Raw genomic sequence first — 20,148 nt, forward strand, 5'->3', positions numbered from 1 at the left:
AATTGTCCTGTGGTGTCCTACTGATGTCCTACATCTTATTGCAAAGACATTTTTATTTACTAATTAAAAAGATCCCTTCGTGGACATTCATCAAAGGAAAATTGGTTTATATAAAACTTTAATAATATAGTATAATATAATAATATACTGTATACTAAAAATGTGTAATTTTTATAAATATGTATATAAAAATTTTACAAGATTTTTCATGATCTGCCTACTAGGACTACCTAATGCATTGAAAGTGGCACCACAGCAGCAAGAAATTCAAGCATTTAAAGCACTTATTCAGTTCCATAGGGCTAATCTCTTAAGCTTCTCTTGTCCTTTCAGTCTACACACACACACACACAACTCACACACAAACAAGCCTGATGGGTTTCCCTCCATTTGCCTCTCACCTAGGTTAATGGCTGAACATAATCAACCAAGACTGTTTGAGATTTAAAACTGACAGGTTGTTGCAATTCCACAAACATTTTCTGCTGTAAAATGGATATTTAGATCAGTCATGCAATAAATTCTATTCCACACAGAGCTAAGCCAATATACAAAGACATCCAAAACCACTTCATTGTAGACAGTATCTTTTAGTAGATATTTTTAGATAGACTTTTATGTTAAAAAGTACATACCTTTTTAGGATAATGTAGCGTACAAATGAGCTTGTAGCAGCTTTGCGGTTTTAGTCTTTATTATTTTATAGTACTTATTTCTGTCACTCTTAGATTTTATTAATAGAGATGTGTGAACATGACAGACAGTTTTTAGTTTTCTGAAGAGGAAGTGGATTCAAGATGTAGAGGCAGAAAGGCTGTTATAGAGTGTGACATGGTAAAATATAAAAACGAACTACTGGAGCTCAAAAATGCTTTTCTTACAGATTTTTCCTCATGGCCTTGAGTGATTGTGCAGCACCTCTCTCCCTGTCCCAGGATGTATTTGTATTATGCGGTAATATTGACAGTGATGTAGTGGAGGGTCATAGCCTGCTTTCTCTGTGCACACCTGCCTCTTGTATTCCATTCGTCAACTGCAGAAAGAGAGGGACAGATTACATTAAATTCGTTATTACACTTTATCTGTATCATTCATTTTAAGACTTTACAGTCCTGGCTGCTAATTAGTCTATACAGCTGTGCGAAAATAGTTTTTGTAATTAATCCAACATGCTTCACTTGCTAGCAAACTTCACACTCACTTGTGCATTTCTCTCTTCTCTCTCGTTAATTCATTTGAATTAATTTCAATCAATGTAAATCTTGGCGCTACTTTATTTCACTAAAGAATTCTACCTCTAACGAGCTGTAGATAAAATAGCCTTATGAATGAAAATTACCGTTATTTTTCGTTATTTATCAGTCGGAACGTAGGATTTTGTGCTGCAAAATTCCATGACAGCCGTTGCCTATGCTGGCAAAATAATAATGGCCACCTCAACGTGAATTATATAAATAATTGTAATAGTATGGCCATTCAAAACCTGAGGGTCTACTATGGTGCATAGTAAATCAATAACTGCAAACAATATTGAGGTGGAAACTTTATATATACTGTAGGTAAGAAATTATGCAAATTGGATATGGTCAAAAAGATTGGATCTGTGCATTAACCCTTGCAGTGTAAATGATATGGTCAAAAAGATTGGATCTGTGCATTAACCCTTGCAGTGTAAATGCAGCCTTAGTGTCTATCCCTCACAGCCCGCATTTTTATTCAAGTTTAATGAAATATGATGTCTACCTTGACTAAAAGTGAAGAAATGTTAATTTGTGAGTTTTTTTTTTTTTTCTTTTTTTTCCCAAAGCTGTTCCGTCTGACAGAGGCTAAAACACATTACATTCCAACTCTGAAACTCAGATGTCTTGGATTGAATTTCTGTTGAATTTCTATTAGTTTTTACACACTCTGTTAATTTTGAATCTGAGCATAGTGAGCCAGATCGCATGTTTTACAGTAGGGGTATTTAAAAAAATTGAATGGCACCCTCAAATATAATGATTCTGTTGTGGGAACCCCCAAAATAAAGGCAGCAATATTTTTCACTTAAACCTACTGAGAGGCTAACAATACAGTACAATTCTCATTTAAAAAAAAGAATTTCTGAATTTTCATGAATTTTTTTGAAAACAGTGATGATTCTATGCTCTTTTTCTTATTCTGTTCTATTCTATTTTTTTTTACACTTCTTTTAAAAATTTCTGTAGACCCTGCAACAACCCCTTGGGACCCCAGTTTGAAAAATTTTGGGTCACTGGACACATTATAGACTGATTTGAGTCAATCGTAATTCAATTTTTGAGCAAATTGTATACAGCAGTACTGCACAGAAGCTCAAAAAACCCTCCAAGATGATATATACACCATGAAGCTGTTTCTCTGAGCTCTGTCATTGTAGCTGCCATAATGATGATATTGTTTATCTGAGTCTTTAAGCACTGATTGCTGTTATTAGTTCAGGTCTGTGTCTGTGTGTGTGTGTGTGTGTGTGTGTGTGTGTGTGTGTGCATTATATAGATGTTGTCTGCAGGTGGTGATATGCAAAAGCTCTGTGGTGTGTGTGTGTGTGTGTGTGTGTGTGTGTGTGTGTGTGTGTGCACAGCTGCTAATAATATCACAGATTGACAGAGAAACGCTGGGCACAGTAAACGAAAGCTCAGATTTATTTATAGATCACAGGGCCAAACAAACACAACTTCTTTCTTCTGTGTGTCTTTCTAATTGATATGCGATTGCCGATCATTCAAACAAGTTCATTCTAAATTGAGCTAATTCTACAGGCTCACACACAACGGCTGCTCCTGCAGGCCAGAATAATCAAACTCTTGTCGAATCAAATTCTTTCACTGTAAACTGTGTACTGCTTTCCGATTGTTGCTGAGATAATTCTCAATAAACTGACAAGAGTAGCTATCAAAGCAGATGAACTCATCGTCCTGAAAGGGCGATCACACTGACAGTGATTTGCAGAGACCTGAAGTCGCAGTTTCCATCTTTTTGAGTGACAGTGACTGTTGGTGATGTGACACAGTAGAACAGAGATCAACTTTTCATATATACTGTGTAGAGTATAAAAAATAAAAACTTAAAAAACTCTTTCAACTCAAAATTAGTCAGTGAAAGGAGGTGCTTACTAAGGATGACAAATTATTATATTATAAAAAAAGGGGGGGTATGAGCTGTTTTTTTACATTTATGCATTTAGCAGCAACTTAGGCTGCATTTACACGGCAGGTCTTGATGCCCAAATCCGATTTTCTGACTATATCCGATTTTTTGATGACCCGCTTACATCATCTTTTAAAAGTGACCCGTATCCGATTTTTGCATTTACACTATACACTGCTGAAACTACCAAACGTAGACGTTCTGACCTGGAAAAGGAAGTAAAACAGCACGAAATACAATGGATGTAGATGCAAATTAAATTATACAGTGTTTTGCTTTCCACAATATTTTGAAAAAAGTCAAACAAAAAAAATGACGTACGACTCGCATTTACTGGGGAATATCCGATTTGTCTGCTTACATGACACACACAAATGCATGTATCTGATTCATATCCGATTTATTACCACATATGAATGAGGCCTGAATCCGATCTGAGAAAATCGGAATCCATGCAGTTTTTTCCTGCTTACACGTTCACCGGTCATATCCGATCTGTGCCACATGAGAGGAAAAAATCAGAATTGGGTCACTTGAACCATGTAGTGTAAATGGGGCCTTAGAGTGCATTCAGGCTAACATTTTTATTTAACTAACGTGTTCCCCTGGGAATCAAACCCACAATCTTTGTGCTGCTAACGCAATGCGTTACCACTGAGCCACAGGAACTGTTTGTTCTATTCATTTTATCTGGCATATGCAACCAGATATACCTCAAGCCAAGCTTTTACCAAAATTTGGGACATGACTGAATACAGTTTAGAAGGCTAATTTGTTATTTACCAGCAATATCATTAAATAAACTGTGATCAGGGAGCAAACTATAATATATTATTAACAGAAACTAGGAGTGTCAGAGGTAAAATATTTAACAATTATTTTTGTGATTCTTAAGTTTTTAGCATTTTAGTTAAGTTAAATTGTTTTAATATATTGATAATAACATTCAGTTATATTAATAATAATATATTAATTGAAAAAAAAAAAATTGTCAACCTGTGGCCTCCTTGGAGATATTTTAATAATCTAGTTTCTCTCTAAAGAACATGGGATGTGCTTGTTTTTTTGTAAAAAAAAAAAAAAAAAAAAAAAAAAAATAGAAGATGAAGAAATAGGAAATACAGGGAAAGTGCCAGTAACTATGTCTATGAAGATTAATACTCTCTATTAGAATCTGGAGTTTATGCTAAAGCAGTGGCAGTGTGTTTAATCTTGTGTGGTTATCAGCATCCCCATCAAACTCCAGTGCCAATGACACATTACTGTAAAAAATAAGTCAGTTGCTCATATGAAATGCATTTGAAAAAAACTGAATGATGGTTATGAATGATAATAAGCTATGACAATGATGAGGATCATTGCGTCTTTAGAGATGGAGGCCAATGTCTAATTAGCATGTCAACTATTGTGCCCCCCCCCAGTAATGATCAACTCAAATCCACAGGTTTCTAACAAATGTGAAGACAGATCAGAGCCATGGCTCCATTGTGCTTTTTCTCAAGGGCTGTCTTGCCCTATAGTTGCCATGGCGACCCTCATCTTTGCCTGTCAGGAATGAATCCTTAACTTGTCAAACTGAATGAGCATCAACATCTACACCCAAAACTGCATGTTTGTTTATGTGGTAAAGTAGCAAATATAACCTGCTCTCCATATCCTCCTTCTGCCTCTGGTTATTTATCTGTACACTTCTGCTAATTAATTTGATGCCTCTTAAATAATCCGTGGTCAATGGTCATTTTAAGATGCAAAAGATGCTCACTGAACTTAATGGTTGAATTTGATTTGCTATCCAAACCAAAAGATAATGAATAACATTTTTTGTCACTTTATGTTTGCAGGATCAGACTTCCTATGTGCGACACACATCATTCCAGTGAAGAACGAAGAGGGTGTTGTCATGATGTTCATCTTGAGCTTCGATTACGTGCTGAAAGAGGGCAGCATGGATTCATTAGACCGACTCAACCACACCTCACCAACCAGACAAGAACAAAGTGAGGCTCCTTCTATTTTTTTCTTTTCTTTCAATAATTCCCTCTTTTTTCATTTTTTCATTTCCATCAATGCAATCCATTGCCAGCATCTGTTTTAATTGCTTACTACCTGTCTGCCAGATGAGAGAGAGGAAGTGAAATTTTCAAACAAATTATGTTTGATGGAGAGGCGTGGCAGGAAGAAATATGGAGAAGGCAGAGGAAGAGAGAAAGGTTTTTATTTGCTCCAGTTGCTCTGGCTCACCAGCACACACTGTCAAGACCAAACCCAGTCAGCCAGAAAGGAAATGAAGTGGGGGGAAATAATTTATGTGACACAGTGTTACAATTATTTGGATTCCTGAGGCCAGGTGCTGAACGGTGTTTCATTTATAGGATCCCATTTATAGGATCCCATTCAGTAAAATGGTGCTCACTAAACCATCCAGTACAAACAGAGTGTGTGCATGTGTGTGCACATGCTATAATTATGACAAATATGTTTGGGGCATAGAGACCTGTAAGCAAATAAAACTGCTGCATTGCATTTTCTGAAAAATATGCTACTGCATCAGTTTACAGACGTGCACATGCACACATACAGTACACACACCCTGATGATGTCCTCCTCTAATCTGTATTGGAAAGTCACATCTGAACTGTGAAATCCAATTAATATCCAATGGCTAATACCATCTCTGTGGTATCATAGCAACAGGGAATGCTTTGAAAAGGACATCTGTGTGTGTTCATACTGTATGTGTGTGAGTTAGAGGCACTTTTTAGTCAGGGCTGTTATAAACCAATGATTTGCTATGGCAGTGTATTCAGTGTTATGCTGAGACATACAAACATGATGCTTTAAAAAAAACTGTGGCAAAAACTTCCAGCTGGGATGAATATAGATTTCCTAGATCTTGCTTCCTCTGAGAGCAGGGCTGAGGGGCTAAGCAGACAGGAAGTGCATTGAACCATTAAAGCAGAGACAATTTAGCTAGTAAAATTTACACACTTTTCCATCCTGATTCTGTCAGTGATTTATTAGGCGTTACTCTGATCAAAAGTTGAGGGATGTCCCCATCCAAAAAGCCTCTTTTGTGGGGTACATTAGGTTGTTTTGATGAAGGCGTGATATAAATAGCCCAGTTTGGAGAGACTTTTAATTAATGCTGGCATGGTACTGAAACCCCAGGGAAGAGACAGACAGAGAGAAAGAGAGAAATCACACTGCAGAGATTAAAAAAAAAAATCTAACTGATATACAAGACTGAGGGCTTTATAAACTTCATATGGCTTCTGAATGACATGAAATATGTAATAATAATTAATTAAGATTCTTTTCTGATGTCAGCCAGATGAATACATTTAAACAGCACATATTCATACTATCCTGCTATTATTAATAACAGCAAAAAGAACAAATGATAAGAGTAATGTGGGTATAATGTAGCTTTGTGTAGCACCTGACGCTCTGCACATCCTGGAATACCCAAGTCAAAAATGTGTTAGAAAACGCTTTTATCGAGGTCCTTTAAACACATTCCAGGCTGAAAGCAACAATTTGTGTTGCACATGAAGTGTGAAGTGTGCCAGGTTAACAAAAATGTAATGCCAAAAGGCTGTTAGGTGTCTTAAGGGTGTTGCAGCAAATATGGCCTGTTTAATTCTAAAGGTTAAAGACACGGTGTAAAATAGTCATGAAAACCCTATTTAGGTTTTGCCAAAGTAAAATAATATAATAATAATAATAATAATTAATGATATGACTGCTTTAGGTTTTTCACCAATTTAAATAACCTTTAGCTTTTTGCAGTTAACTTAATCCTGCACTGTGACAAATACAGTGGGAAAGTGTTAAAGGAATAGTTCACCCAAAAATCTAAAGTTACCATTTATTCACTCTCATGTAGTTCCAAGACTGTGTAACTTACTTTCTTCTGTGAAGCATAAAAAAGAGGATATTTTGAGCAAAGTCAGTGGGAACCAAAACAGTTTGGTTACCAACATTTCGTTCAAAAATATATATTTCTTTGTGTTCTGCAAAAGAAAGAAATGTATACAGGCTTGGAATGACATGAGGGTGAGTGAAAAATGACAGAATTTTCATTTTTGGGTGAACTATCCCTTTAATAATCTCTCCATTAATGTGAGGTCATATAGCCTTCATGTAATAAATAATACATTTAAGTCTGTATAAAAGTAAATCTGTGTATTATTTGTTCATTTGTATTTTGTTAATGATTTTTTTTTTTTAGAACTTACTTGGTCATGCCCTTTCATACCAAGTGATGCCATTTCATGTATAGGTCTACAAAGAAGAAAGCCCTGTTTAGGCTTTGCCCTGGTACAGTTTGTGTCGAGCCATTCATTAGTCTTGTTGTTTGATGAGAAAAAAGAAGAAAATGTATTTGCAATAAACACTTTAAGAATTTGTACACCTGTAGCAGCAGAGGATTATTATTCTACTGCATGGAAAGCTGAGGAAGAAACCTGATGACGACACGGTTTGATCTTTTGGTTGACTAATCAGCACAAGGGGGGCATTTCATTAACACCCAAATGTAAACACTGAATATTTATTATGCTGTTTATTTCATTTCTACCTTGAATGCAAAAATAAAAAAGCAATCTTGTTTCATTTATTTTTTTTTATAAAAACAAAAAAAGACACAGTTTCAAATTTTTCTATTTTCAATATTAAATAAAAAAAAAAAAATGAATGAATGTCTTCAAAGGAGACATTTCTCTGTGCCTGCAGTGAGTAACATGAAGAAAGTGCATGCAAGGTCTGAGATGAAAATAAATGAATTAGTTTTTCCACTTCACATATGCACTTTTCAAAATACTGTATTATTTTAAAAACGTAATATTAAACTTTCGACTAGTATTTCCAATACTGACTAGCAGCAGCAGTTTTGTTTATTTGACTAGTCAAACAGAGGTGTAAAGAGTACCTGAAAACCATGCTTAAATAAAAGTACAGATACCTTACAGTGAAATTATGTTGAATGAATGATACAAATTAAATTAGAAAAAAAACATTTTAAATAAAATGTAGCATGTCAGACTGCAGAACGCTGTGGCTGCTTGAAGTGTTATGTCAACAACACAAATACAATAGAAAAACAGATGTCATGAGTTTTCCAAGGACACCAGTAATGTTTTTGTAGGGCATCAAGTGTTCATGAAGCTCTCTTACACTCAATGCTGTGATATTGCCCAATAATATAATATTTGATTAAGTTGGTCTCACTGGTCCATAAATAATTTAGCCGTATTTTCTCTGTGGTTGATATGAAGCTCAGGTAATGAAATCCATGTAGAGTCCTGGGGCTGTCTTGTCCTCCAGAGGAGAAGATCGAGAGCTCATTTGATCCATGTCTCCTCTCGTCTTCTCACTGAATTTCGTTGATGCTGATGTCCCATTTTTCCTTCCATCAGAGACATTTCTGCTTGTTTAACATTCAGGAAGTTCTTGTTAAAGATTCACGGTGTGGGTAGGACTGCTTGTTTGCAGAGGTTTTGCTGCAGAGACCCCATTAGTGTAACTTTGTTTGACGGCTGCTGTAATGCTGCGATTTGTATCCTTAGTAAATCTGGTGTTGGAAAATTGTGATGTGCACAACAACTAACTTCACGGAAATGGAAATTTTTGTAACTGACTAGTCAATTAGTCTAAAAGTAAAAATAACCCTCAAAAGAAAGTCAAAAACATTGTATGTGGGATCTATTTAAAAAACTTTAAACTATGAATCAAACAATCAAGTAATTCCAGATACCTTATTATCTGAATTGTTCTTATTTTCCACCAAACAGTTTAAAATTTACAACACTGATGGCAACTAAAGCAGCAGATGGGGTGAATGAAAATGCAAATTCACTCTCTGGCGGTAGGTGGCGCTTCTGGACAGCAGAAAATTCAGCAGATACCATGGTTACTCCTGTAACACAAAGCAGAGCTAAAACATATAATCACTATTTTATTTGACATTATATGGAGATAACATGAAAAATGTCAACAAAACCTTTTTGAAGAAAGTCAGTTCCCTTTCATTCATAATATTTCCCCCTTTAAACTGATAAATATGCTCCCACACCTCGCTTGTCTTCAAAGGAAACATTTCTCTGAGCCTGCAGTAACATGAGGAAAGTGCATGCAAGGTCTGAGGTTAAATGAAATGAATTAGTTTTCCACTTCACATATCCACTTTTCAAAACGTAACATTAAAATTTCGACTAGTATTTCCAATGTTGACTAGCAGCAGCAGTTCCGTTTAATCGACTAGTCAACCAGAGGTGTAAAGAGTACCTGAAAACCATACTTAAATAAAAGTACAGATACCTTACAGTGAAAATTACTCCATTACAAGTTTACAAGTCACCAATTCCAAAACAACTTGAGTAAAAGTCTTAGAGTATCTGATCTTAACAGTACTTAAGTATTTTACGTGTACTGAATATAGGCTCAAAGATGCACGTCAAAGAGACATGCCAGTGAAAAACAAGGAAGAGTTGATTTGTGAGGAGAGCAATCACGTTTATTTTTATAAAACCAAAATAAAACACCTCAAAATTGCACAAAAAACCCCCAATATCCTTCAAAAAGTTCTCTTCAGTACAACTGATAAATAGAATAATGTTAAGTAAAATTAAAAAGTCAAAGCCTTCTTGCACTGGATGTGCTGGTTCCAGCCTCATTGCAGGCTGCAGTATTGTCCTCATCTCATATATAAATCACCTGTGATTCACAACTACTTGCTAAGGACCTCACATTCACGTAAAGTAGCCTTGTTGACAAGTTTGGGTGAGTAAGGACAAAATGCACAAGATACAGTACTTTCAGTGCACTGTAGTTGGCGATATCACTTCTTTTGTAGCAGAAATATACTGCTGCAGAAAAAGCTAGGTGCCGTGCAAAATGTAATGTGTAATTGCAACACTCGTTACAAATAAAATGTAGTGAAGTAGAGAGTAAAAGTTGCTAATACCTTTCATACTCAGTAAAACTACAGAGTATCCAAAAAGATACTCAAGTACAGTAATTAATTACATTTACTCAAATACTTTACACTTCTGTAGTCAACTAGTCCCACACATTCATAGTTAGAAATAATTATGTGTATTCTACTTTCTCCTTATGCAGTGACCCACACTGACACCCCCCTCAGCTGTGTCTGAGACCTAGAAATGGCTTGGGTTAAGAGATTCTTAAAGGCCCTTTTTACATCTGGTATTAAAATGCATTTTTGTTGATATGATCACAAATACAGGTGTAACGGGGTCTGAAACTTAGTCCACTTTTGACCAGTTCCATAGGTAGTCAAAAACGCTTCGAACAGTCACTAAAGGCCGTCTCCTAGCCAGATGGGATTTCACTTTGCTGGCTGAAATCTTAAGTTTATTTTGAAGGTGAAAAAAATGTTAAAAGCACATTGTTCTCCTACCAGTTCTGGTTTTAACACAAACCTACATTGTTTGGCGTAGTTTTGTGTCTATCAGAGCAGAGATGAATGCTGCTGCTATCTGTGTCATTTTTATATTGGCTCCTTTCACATTCATAAGTAAATTGTGCAAGCTTATTTCATAATATTAGAGTGAAAGATCAGGAAAAGGCCCACACAAACATCCGCCCAATAGAACCTCCCTTCAAAGAAATCAGAAATGTCTCCCTCATTTATTTGTGATCCGATCGACCAAAATGCATCTTAAAACCAGGTGCATCTTAAAAACAGGTCTTTTGTTCATTGTGTTCTGCAACACAGGCTTTTAACCTTTACAGATCCAGTGGCCCCTGTATAAAAAGACTGATTTTCTTAGTAACACTTTATAGCACCATAAAGAATGTTATCTAACATTATTACATAATACAATGATTACAGAACAGGTAATTAGCTAGAAAGTTAGAAATGACCTGAAAGTTAGACATACTGTATCATGAAAATGTAAATCTTCTTCCGAGCCCCTGGAGTACTGTACGTTCAGGGACCATGTTTTCACTATTTATGGTGCTTTTTGGATAAGACAGAGACATCAGTAGGAAGAAAGTAAGAAAGCTGCTCACACAAAACAAGCACATCAAATTAAAGGTGCGAGATGTAATTTTTTTTTAATGTACTAAAGCATACAAATACCATAATATGTTTGCAGTTACTTAGGAAACATGCTAAGTTCACTTACTTGTTTCTCAGAGAAACACTACAGCCAATTATTCTACTTTGAAATGAGCGTTCTGATGCCTGTTTTGTTTTGGTCTGAACTAAAAGGGCATCACTCTAAAAAGCTCTGTGACCAGAAGCTGATGATACACGGGGCAACTTTTGGCCAATGTTGCCACCAATGGGCAACCAGATGAGACACAGGGCCCACGACCAATCTAAAGTATCCAGACAGACATTTGTTATCCATTCTCAATGTGAAAGTGCCCAAGCAACATTGCTCAAAAAAGTTGCCCAGCAAAATTGCTCAAAAAGTTGGCCCGTGTATCATCAGCCTTACAGTGCAAGGCTTGTTGCCTACCATTGTCAGTTGTGCTCGTTCATGTTGTGTGTCCTCAATCTGGCAACCCGCGTGAACGCCAAGTCTCAGGAGGAGGAGGCTTAACAACTCTCCAATATTTTACATTTTGACTGCAGTACCCATTTCAACCAAGAGCTGTCAATATTATATATCACGCCTTTAAGAAGATGGAGGAAGATGGAGGTTTAGAAATGACATTTCAAATTAAGGGACAGTGTTTGCTACCTGGAATTGATTTCCAGGGGGATTTTTTTTTTAACTTTGTAAGGGGCAGTTTTTATAATAGCTTTCTTAAATGTATCTGTGTGTACATTTAATGTATCTGTGTATTCATTATAATCACTGAAGCTGTCTACACTGCAAAATGAATCTTACATCATATCTGCACTTTGTTGTTTATGAGTAAATTTGCAAAAGTGCAGTATTTAGAATCCTTCATCACCAGTGACTAATTTAAAGGCTCTGATTGGATATTGCATTCATACGCTCAACAGAAACATGTGTGCTTGGTAATGTGCAATACTGCATAAATTAGCATAAAAATCATTTAATGCAACATGAGCAGATCTAAATCTTATGCCACAATCAACAACCATTAGTAGTCTTAATAAATGTAGTTTAAATGTATAGGGCACAATTATCTTGAATTTGGAGGGCATTTTTGTTCATTTTGGTGGCATTTTTGCCCCAAGTCATGGGGCAATATAATAAAAAAAATGCCTATTTCTTGTTACCTCCTTTGAACCTTACTCTATTCTTTTTTCTGTAGAAAAAGGACGTTTCTTCCGTTTTCGTCTGCCTGCACCACTGAACATGCTGGGAGTGAGTAAGCAATCCCTCCCCCAGGAAGACCCGGATGAGGTGACCATCCATTCGGCTGATCAGAATGAGAAATGCTCTTCCTGCTCGTCATCTGTCTCTCTTTCCCTTTCTCCACGTGAACTCCATCCACCCACTGGTGAGAGCTGTAGCCCTTCCTATGGAAACGACACCTGGGCTCTGATTGGCCAGAATTATCTGGGGTCATGCTCACCTATCTCAGGGCCACAGGATCACTCGTCTCCACGGGGCCCTTGGGAGCGGGTGGACCCACAGGAGCCTTTGCCGACTGCATCTAGGAGAGCATCACGGGCCAGTATGTGCACGTTTAGGAGAGTATCATCTACACAAGATTTAGAAGGACTCAGCACGCAGACACAGAGGACTTACCGTGATCGCCATGCTAGCGAAGGTATACAAACACATCTAAATAAACAAGCATAAGCTTTTGAGAAGAATTATATGACTAATTGGTTGTGTCAAAGGAATAGTTCACCCAAAAATGAAAATTTGCTTAAAATTTACTTATGAGTAAATTTAAGATGAGTTTGTTTCATTCAGCTGAACACATTTGGGGAAATTTAGCATTACATCACTTGCTCATCAGTGGATCCTCTAGAGTGAATGGGTGCTGACAGAATGAGAGTCCAAACAGCTGATAAAAATGTCACAATAATGCACAAGTAATCCACATAACTCCAGCCCACCAACTTATGTCTTCTGAAGTGAAAACCTGTGTTTGTAATAAAAAAAAAAAAAAAACATTTTAACTTTAAACTTTCTCTTTTGGCCATAATCCATAATAATGTTTCTCCAGTGAAAAGGTTCATCCCCTGTGTCCTCTCACATTAAAATCCTCCGACACATTTTGGACTGTTTTTTCACTTGTAAATGGTGCTTGATCTGTGCATATCTCTCTCCTGATTCAGACAAAATGACTTTTTTTTTCACTGGAGAAATCAATATTATGGATATAGAACTCTTATTTTAAGATTTAAAGGACTCATATTAAGCAAATGTTTGAAATTATAAACATCTTAATGTTATGAAGGATCTAAGGATCCTCAAATGCAAACTGTATGTTTTGCTTCAAGAGAGCAACCATACATTTGTGTTGTTTTACTTTCTTTCTTTCATTATTCATTCATTCATTCATTCATTCATAATCATTTTATTATTCCATTTAATAATATAATCATTTATAATATTAATTTTAAACAATTTATATACTCATTATATGCATTGATTAGTCATTTATTTTATTATTATGTTTTATATAATTTTTCCATTGTTGTTTAGTCTTTAGATTTGTGGTTTCAAGGATATGTGTGTCCATGAGTAAGAGATAAGAGAAAGTCTCCATTCCAAGGTTGGTAATGTCATTGGACATTGCTGTGAAGCAGTAATTTCCCATTGCTATTGATTGTTGTATAATGACACTTGTACCTGTGCTGGGCAGACAAAGTCTGAGCATTGAAACATATGCAACTATTCAATAAGCTTTGCACTTTTATTCTTTTTTATCATTACTTTATCATTCATCATTACTTCTGCTCTTCTCTGACTTTACTCAGTCAACTGCTTAACTGACTGTTTACACTGGTTTTGGGTACCAGACAAGGATCTGGCATCCAGGGCTGGATCTGATATTTCTGTTATGGAGGCATGATCTAACAGATAGATTTTTATTATTACAAACTCACAGCTTTTCGAGTCACAAGAAGTTCATTGATGGGCTGGAGTGTGGATTATTATGATGTTTTTATCAGCTGTTTGAACTCATTCACTGCAGAAGACACATTCTGAGTGATGTAATGCTAAATTTCTCAATATTTTTATGAAAAAGAAAAACTCATCTTCATATTGGAAGGCCTGAGGATGAAATACATTTTGAGCAAATTTTCAGTTCCTCTTCAGGAACTCGAGCTGCGTCGAACGCTTTGGGGAACGCGTCTAGCGTGAGCGACTCTGAATATCGTGTGAAATCAGTCCAATGAAAGAGCGTGACGTCACGGGCGGGGTGACGTAAGCGACCAGGAAGCTATAAAAGCACATGCCGCGCAGCTGGCATCAGCTTCGCGTCTTCAGCAAGCGCTCTGTGTGTGCATGTCATTCTGTCTTGTCTGTCTTATTTATTGTTGTTTGTCACTATTAGCTCCTCAAAGAGTAAGCAATAGTCAAAGAGCAAAGCTAAGATGAGACATCTGAAAGGCGAATCCAGATCAGCGTTTCAGATTGTGTGTTCCTCCCTGCCCTCGCTACATCACGAGTGGGGATACACACAGTCTGTGCGCGATCTGCCTGGGATCGAAGCACGCAGATTCGGCTCTTGAGGGAGCCGTCTGCCTGCACTGTGTACGGCCAGTGCGGACGCTTCGATCCCGGAGGCCTTTCCTCGAGAGGGGGTCTTCGCCAGCGTTCCTCGCGGTGTTGGTCCCGCTTTCGCCGAGGCGGAGCGGCGCCTGCATTCGCTGGGTTCGCAGATAGATCTGCTGGAGGTCCTCGGCTAAGAAGTCCTGACACATCGGTCACGACTGCAGAGGGCGACCCCTACTGGGTTAGAGTGGTGTTTACACGCATTACACGGTGCCCGTCTCTCCTCAGTGCCCTCGGGAAGTCGATCTGCCAACCCTGCCAGAGCTCCAGGGCGCAGCAGCGGTTTCCAGCGAGCGCTGCTCTCAGTTTTCTTCCGCCCGCGAGCGTAGCGGTGCTGAGAGGCTCGCAACCCCTTCGGGGGTCTCTAAAGTAGTTAGATCGGCTGCTGGGAATGGTGTTCTACTTCAGGCGCTGATTTAGCTGCCTCAGTTACACCAGAGGTCCGTCTCGAGAGACTGATTCCCTTAATAGATCATTTAGCAGCAGTTTGAATGACTGCCAGATGTATCTCAAATGGGTCCTGCATATGACAATAAGGCTATTGCTTTTAGTTCGGCTCTTACCGCCGAAATTCAACGGGGTTATTCCGACGTTGGTCGTACCCGAGCAGGCTCTGGTTACGGAACAAAAAGTGAATACCCTATTAGGGAAGGAGGCCATCGAGGTGGTCTCTCCTCAAGACAGGGAATCCGGGGTTTTACAGCCGGTATTTCACAAGTTCCAAGGAAGGATGAGGGGGTTGCGTCCGATCATAGATCTACATCAGTTAAATTACTCAGTTATGAGGCTGAAGTTCAAACTGCTTATTCTAAAGCATGTTGTACCACAAATCAGGTCTGAGGACTGGTTTGTTACGACAGATCTCATAAGACGCATACTTCCATGTCTCCATCCTTCCACAACACAGGAAGTTTCTGAGGTTCGCTTTCGGGGGCGAAGTGTACCAATATTGAGTACTTCCGTCCAGCCTTGTACTCTCACCCAGCACGTTTATGACGTGCGTGGATGCTGCTCAAATGGCTCCACTGCGACTGCGGGGCATCCGCATACTAAATTATATCAACGATTGGTTGATTTTAGCTCAATCAGAGTAGATGACGGTTCGACATCGAGATGTCGTTCTCGCCCACATGGGGGAGCTGGGTTTGAGACTGAACGCCAAGAAGAGTGTACTTTCTCCAGTTCAGAGAACCACCTATCTAGGCGTAGTATGGGATTCGACCACGATGCAGGCACGATTGTCCCCTGCTCGTATCGAGTCAATCCTCATCTCAGTCGAGAGAGTCAAAGAAGGCCAGTCACTCACTGTCAAACAATTTCAGAGATTGTTGGGTCTGATGGCAGCTGCGTCAAACGTGATACCTCTTGGCCTGCTGTACATGAGACCCCTACAGTGGTGGCTCAAGACCAAGGGATTTTCCCCGAGGGGCAATCCACTTCGAACTATCAAGGTCACGCGGCACTGCCTCCGTGCCTTAGACATGTGGAAGAAACCTTGGATCTTGAATCAGGGCCCGGTGCTGGGAGCTCCTGGTCGCCGTGTAACACTAGCGACGGATGCATCCCTCACTGGTTGGGGTGCGGTCATGAGTGGCCACCCTGCCCGCGGTCTGTGGAGCGGTCGCCATTCTACATGGCATATCAGTTGTCTAGAGATGCTAGCTGTGCATCAAGCATTAAAATATTCCTCCCAGACCTGAGAGGTCACCATGTGTTGGTGCGCACCGACAACACAGCGGTGGTCTCTTATATCAACCAGCAGGGAGGTCTGCGTCTGTGCCCCTTGTACAAGCTGGCACACCAGACCCTTCTGTGGTCCCAGGATAAACTCCTCTAGCTCAGAGCAGTATATTTTCCTGGGAGGTTGAATGTTGGAGCAGACATACTGTCGAGACAGGGGCCGAGGCCCGGGGAATGGATGCTTCACCCTGAGGTGGTGAAGCAGATATGGAGAGTTTTTGGACCTCTTTGCGACTCAAGAGACATCGCAATGTCCCCTCTGGTTCTCTCTAGTTCATCCAGCTCCCCTGGGACTGGACGCTATGGTACAGACCTGGCCGAGGCTTTGTCTGTACGCATTTCCCCCTATTGCTCTGCTCCCGGGAGTTCTGGCGAGAGTACGCCGGGACGGGGTCCGTCTATTGTTAGTAGCCCCGTTCTGGCCGGGCCGAGTATGGTTCGCAGATTTGGTCTCGCTCCTCAACGGCTCTCCTTGGGAGATACCGATCAGGACAGACCTACTCTCACAGGCGCAGGGCACCATAATTCACCCTCGCCCGGAGCTGTGGAAGCTGTGTGTGTGGCCCCTGAGGAGGCGCAGTTCATAGCATCCGGTCTCTCAACCGAGGTTGTTGAGACCCTCCTCCAATCCAGAGCTCCCTCAACGAGGAAACTGTACGCCCTGAGGTGGAAACTCTTCACCTCATGGTGCAGAGACCGCCAGCTAGACCCAGTAAACTGCCCAGTTGGTACAGTTCTGGAGTTCCTACAGGCCAGGCTCTCTGCAGGGTTGACCCACTCCACGCTGAAGGTCTACGTGGTAGCCATTGCGGCCTACCACGCCCTTCTCGATGGTCAGTCTTTGGGAAGACACCCATTAGTTACATGTTTCCTCCGCGGTGCGCTGAGGCTGAGACTTCCAGTACGGTCCCGTATTCCCCCCGTGGGACTTGGTTGTGGTGCTAGAGGCGTTGTGCAGACCTCCATTTGAGCCTATTCAAGATATCTCAGACAGACATCTGACACTTAAAACCGCCTTTCTGTTGGCCATTACCTCTCTGAGGAGAGTAGGAGACTTGCAGGCCCTCTCAGTGGCCCCTACTTATCTGGACTTTGCACCTGGTATGACCAAAGCGTTCATATACCCTCGAGCGGGATATGTTCCTAAGGTCCCCTCTGGCACACCACAACCTGTAGTGCTGCAGGCTTTCTGTCCTCCTCCCTTCGGGAGCCCGACCAAGAGAAGCTAAATTGTACGTGTCCAGTTCGAGCACTGGACGCATACGTCCACAGAGCTGCCCTGTGGAGAAAAAACAGACCAATTGCTTGTATGCTATGGTCCCCCCAAGAGGGGTTCTCCTGCTTCTAAGCAGTCTATTAGTCGTTGGATAGTCGAGGCTATCAACGCCACCTATGAGTCCTCTGGTCGTCCCCCGCTGTTGGGAGCCAAGGCTCACTCCACACAGGGTATGGCGGCCTCCAAGGCCTTTTTCGCAGATGTTTCCATGCTGGACATCTGCAACGCTGCGGGGTGGTCCACGCCCTCTACATTTGCAAGATTTTATGGCTTAGACATGCCGGTCACTCCAGGCGCATCCGTCCTCTCGTCCTAAGCTGTGCTCTGCGGATACACACTAGGCAGGGGTTTGGTAGTCTGGCAGCGTTGGTACTCGTTCCCCAAAGCGTTCGACGCAGCTCGAGTTCCTGAAGAGGAACGTCTCTAGGTTACGTATGTAACCCTAGTTCCTCGAGGGAACGAGACGCTGCGTCTCGGAGCCATACCCCCGGCACCCCTGCCGGCGCTTGCTGGTACTCGAAGCTGATGCCAGCTGCGCGGCATGTGCTTTTATAGCTTCCTGGTCGCTTACGTCACCCCGCCCGTGACGTCACGCTCTTTCATTGGACTGATTTCACACGATATTCAGAGTCGCTCACGCTAGACGCGTTCCCCAAAGCGTTCGACGCAGCGTCTCGTTCCCTCGAGGAACTAGGGTTACATACGTAACCTAGAGACGTTTTGTGTTAACTATTCCTTCAAACTGACTTAATTTGGTAAAATGAACTGCAAGGAGCAGAAATTAAAACACTACTTGCTTATCTCTGTGGGGACTTCCAATTCAAATTTTGTTGAAATTATAAGATGGTTAATAATTACAATTAATTTAGAAACTTGAATATTGAATGAGGCGCTACGTATGAAAAGGATTGGCTATTTCCTAGAGTGTAACAGTTGACAATTAGGTTAAGGTATCTAGCCCAAAATATACATGAGTGAATGTAAAGTTTCCACATTTAACTGTGCTCAAATATTTAAAAGTAAAAACTAATCTTTTTTTCTTAGCCCTTGAAACTGACTGATGAAATCAAGAGACAGGGCAGCTTTTCTCATTAAAATGAGTAATTTTCTCACTGCCTTGACTTTGTAAGGCTCTAGGACACAGCAGATGTTAAACTGTGACCTATATCCTGAAATGTGTAACCTGAAATTGCTGAGCGTTAAATTCAACTGCAGCTGGTTTTATAGTTGTTTGGCACTTGGATGTAGTTGTTAATGGACTGACCATGTTTGTACTCCAGCCACGTTCTTCTTCAGTGATAGCTATAACATAATTAAAAAATGTTGTTTTGACTGTAGAGAGAGTCTTTACAAGGACAAATGACTTTAGTTTTGGCCAATTACATGTCACATTAAATTTTGTTTTTTATTGCCTGCGTTAAATAAAAGTGCAATAAAATCCACAGGAACGTGATGTGACTTGTTAGGTTAGTAAAACACACAAAGTTATATATTTTAGTATAGATTTGCATCATGATAAGCAATAAAATACAGTATATAGCTTGTACATGAAGTAAATTGTAAGGTATGAAATGTATTGTTTATTGTACTTACTTTTAATATGCAAAGGGTCATCTTATCAAAGATGCACACATCTGCATATCATATCAAAAGTAATGTAGAGTTCAAGGAAACAGTCACAACATTTTGATTTAATGTGTTAAACATCTCAAGGTTGTTCATTGACCAAGTGATTTATTATCCTTTGCAAGAAGATACGAATGAGCACAATTTACAGCATTATTAAGCACAATTTAAATGTTTTTTGTCTATTTCTAATAAAAAATATGAAATTGTACATTTGCTATATGAGCGAAATGCCTCTTTAAGAAATTGGTTTTTGCAAGACTTAACCTAATGATAATGTAACTGTTAATGTAAGTGAAAATTTAAATTTAGTATGTTTTCTAAAAGTTGCAAAAATATTGTGGGTAGTAAATTTTTTAATTTCATCCAAAGTCATTATTTATGCCTATACTTCCTCCCCACCTAAATGATTTATTGTCTTTATGAACTGTCTTTTCTTCTGAGTAACACAAGAGTTTTAGGTTCTGCTATTCTTGTAGTGATTTTTTTTTTAATAACACATACCCTCATACAGTTTAAAAACCTAATAGATCTCACCTGTCACTGATGCTTTTGACTGCCTTTCACTCTTTCTCTCCTTACGCCCTGTCCATCTGTGATCTATTTCTTTCTCAGATAATGGGCGTAGTATTAAAGGTAACAGAGCTGTTA

The 20,148-nt window shown here is 39.5% G+C and overlaps 1 protein-coding gene across 2 annotated transcripts in view; it reads left to right on the forward strand.

The window, feature by feature from the left end:
• Positions 1 to 5,004: 5,004 nt before the first annotated feature.
• LOC109060714 (potassium voltage-gated channel subfamily H member 7-like) overlaps positions 5,005 to 20,148 on the forward strand; it is a 42,028-nt gene continuing 26,884 nt past the window's right edge. The window contains exons 1-3 of one of the 2 annotated variants that reach the window (XM_042757848.1): positions 5,005 to 5,165; positions 12,430 to 12,891; positions 20,113 to 20,133. In XM_042757848.1, coding sequence (XP_042613782.1) covers positions 5,069 to 5,165; positions 12,430 to 12,891; positions 20,113 to 20,133 — 580 coding nt within the window. In that variant the 5' untranslated portion in view covers positions 5,005 to 5,068. The remainder of the gene's footprint in view (positions 5,166 to 12,429; positions 12,892 to 20,112; positions 20,134 to 20,148) is intronic. The other variant, XM_042757849.1, reaches the window with a different exon arrangement.

The sequence above is a fragment of the Cyprinus carpio genome, chromosome A6, assembly GCF_018340385.1.
Source record: "Cyprinus carpio isolate SPL01 chromosome A6, ASM1834038v1, whole genome shotgun sequence".
In the NCBI taxonomy this organism is placed as follows: domain Eukaryota; kingdom Metazoa; phylum Chordata; class Actinopteri; order Cypriniformes; family Cyprinidae; genus Cyprinus; species Cyprinus carpio.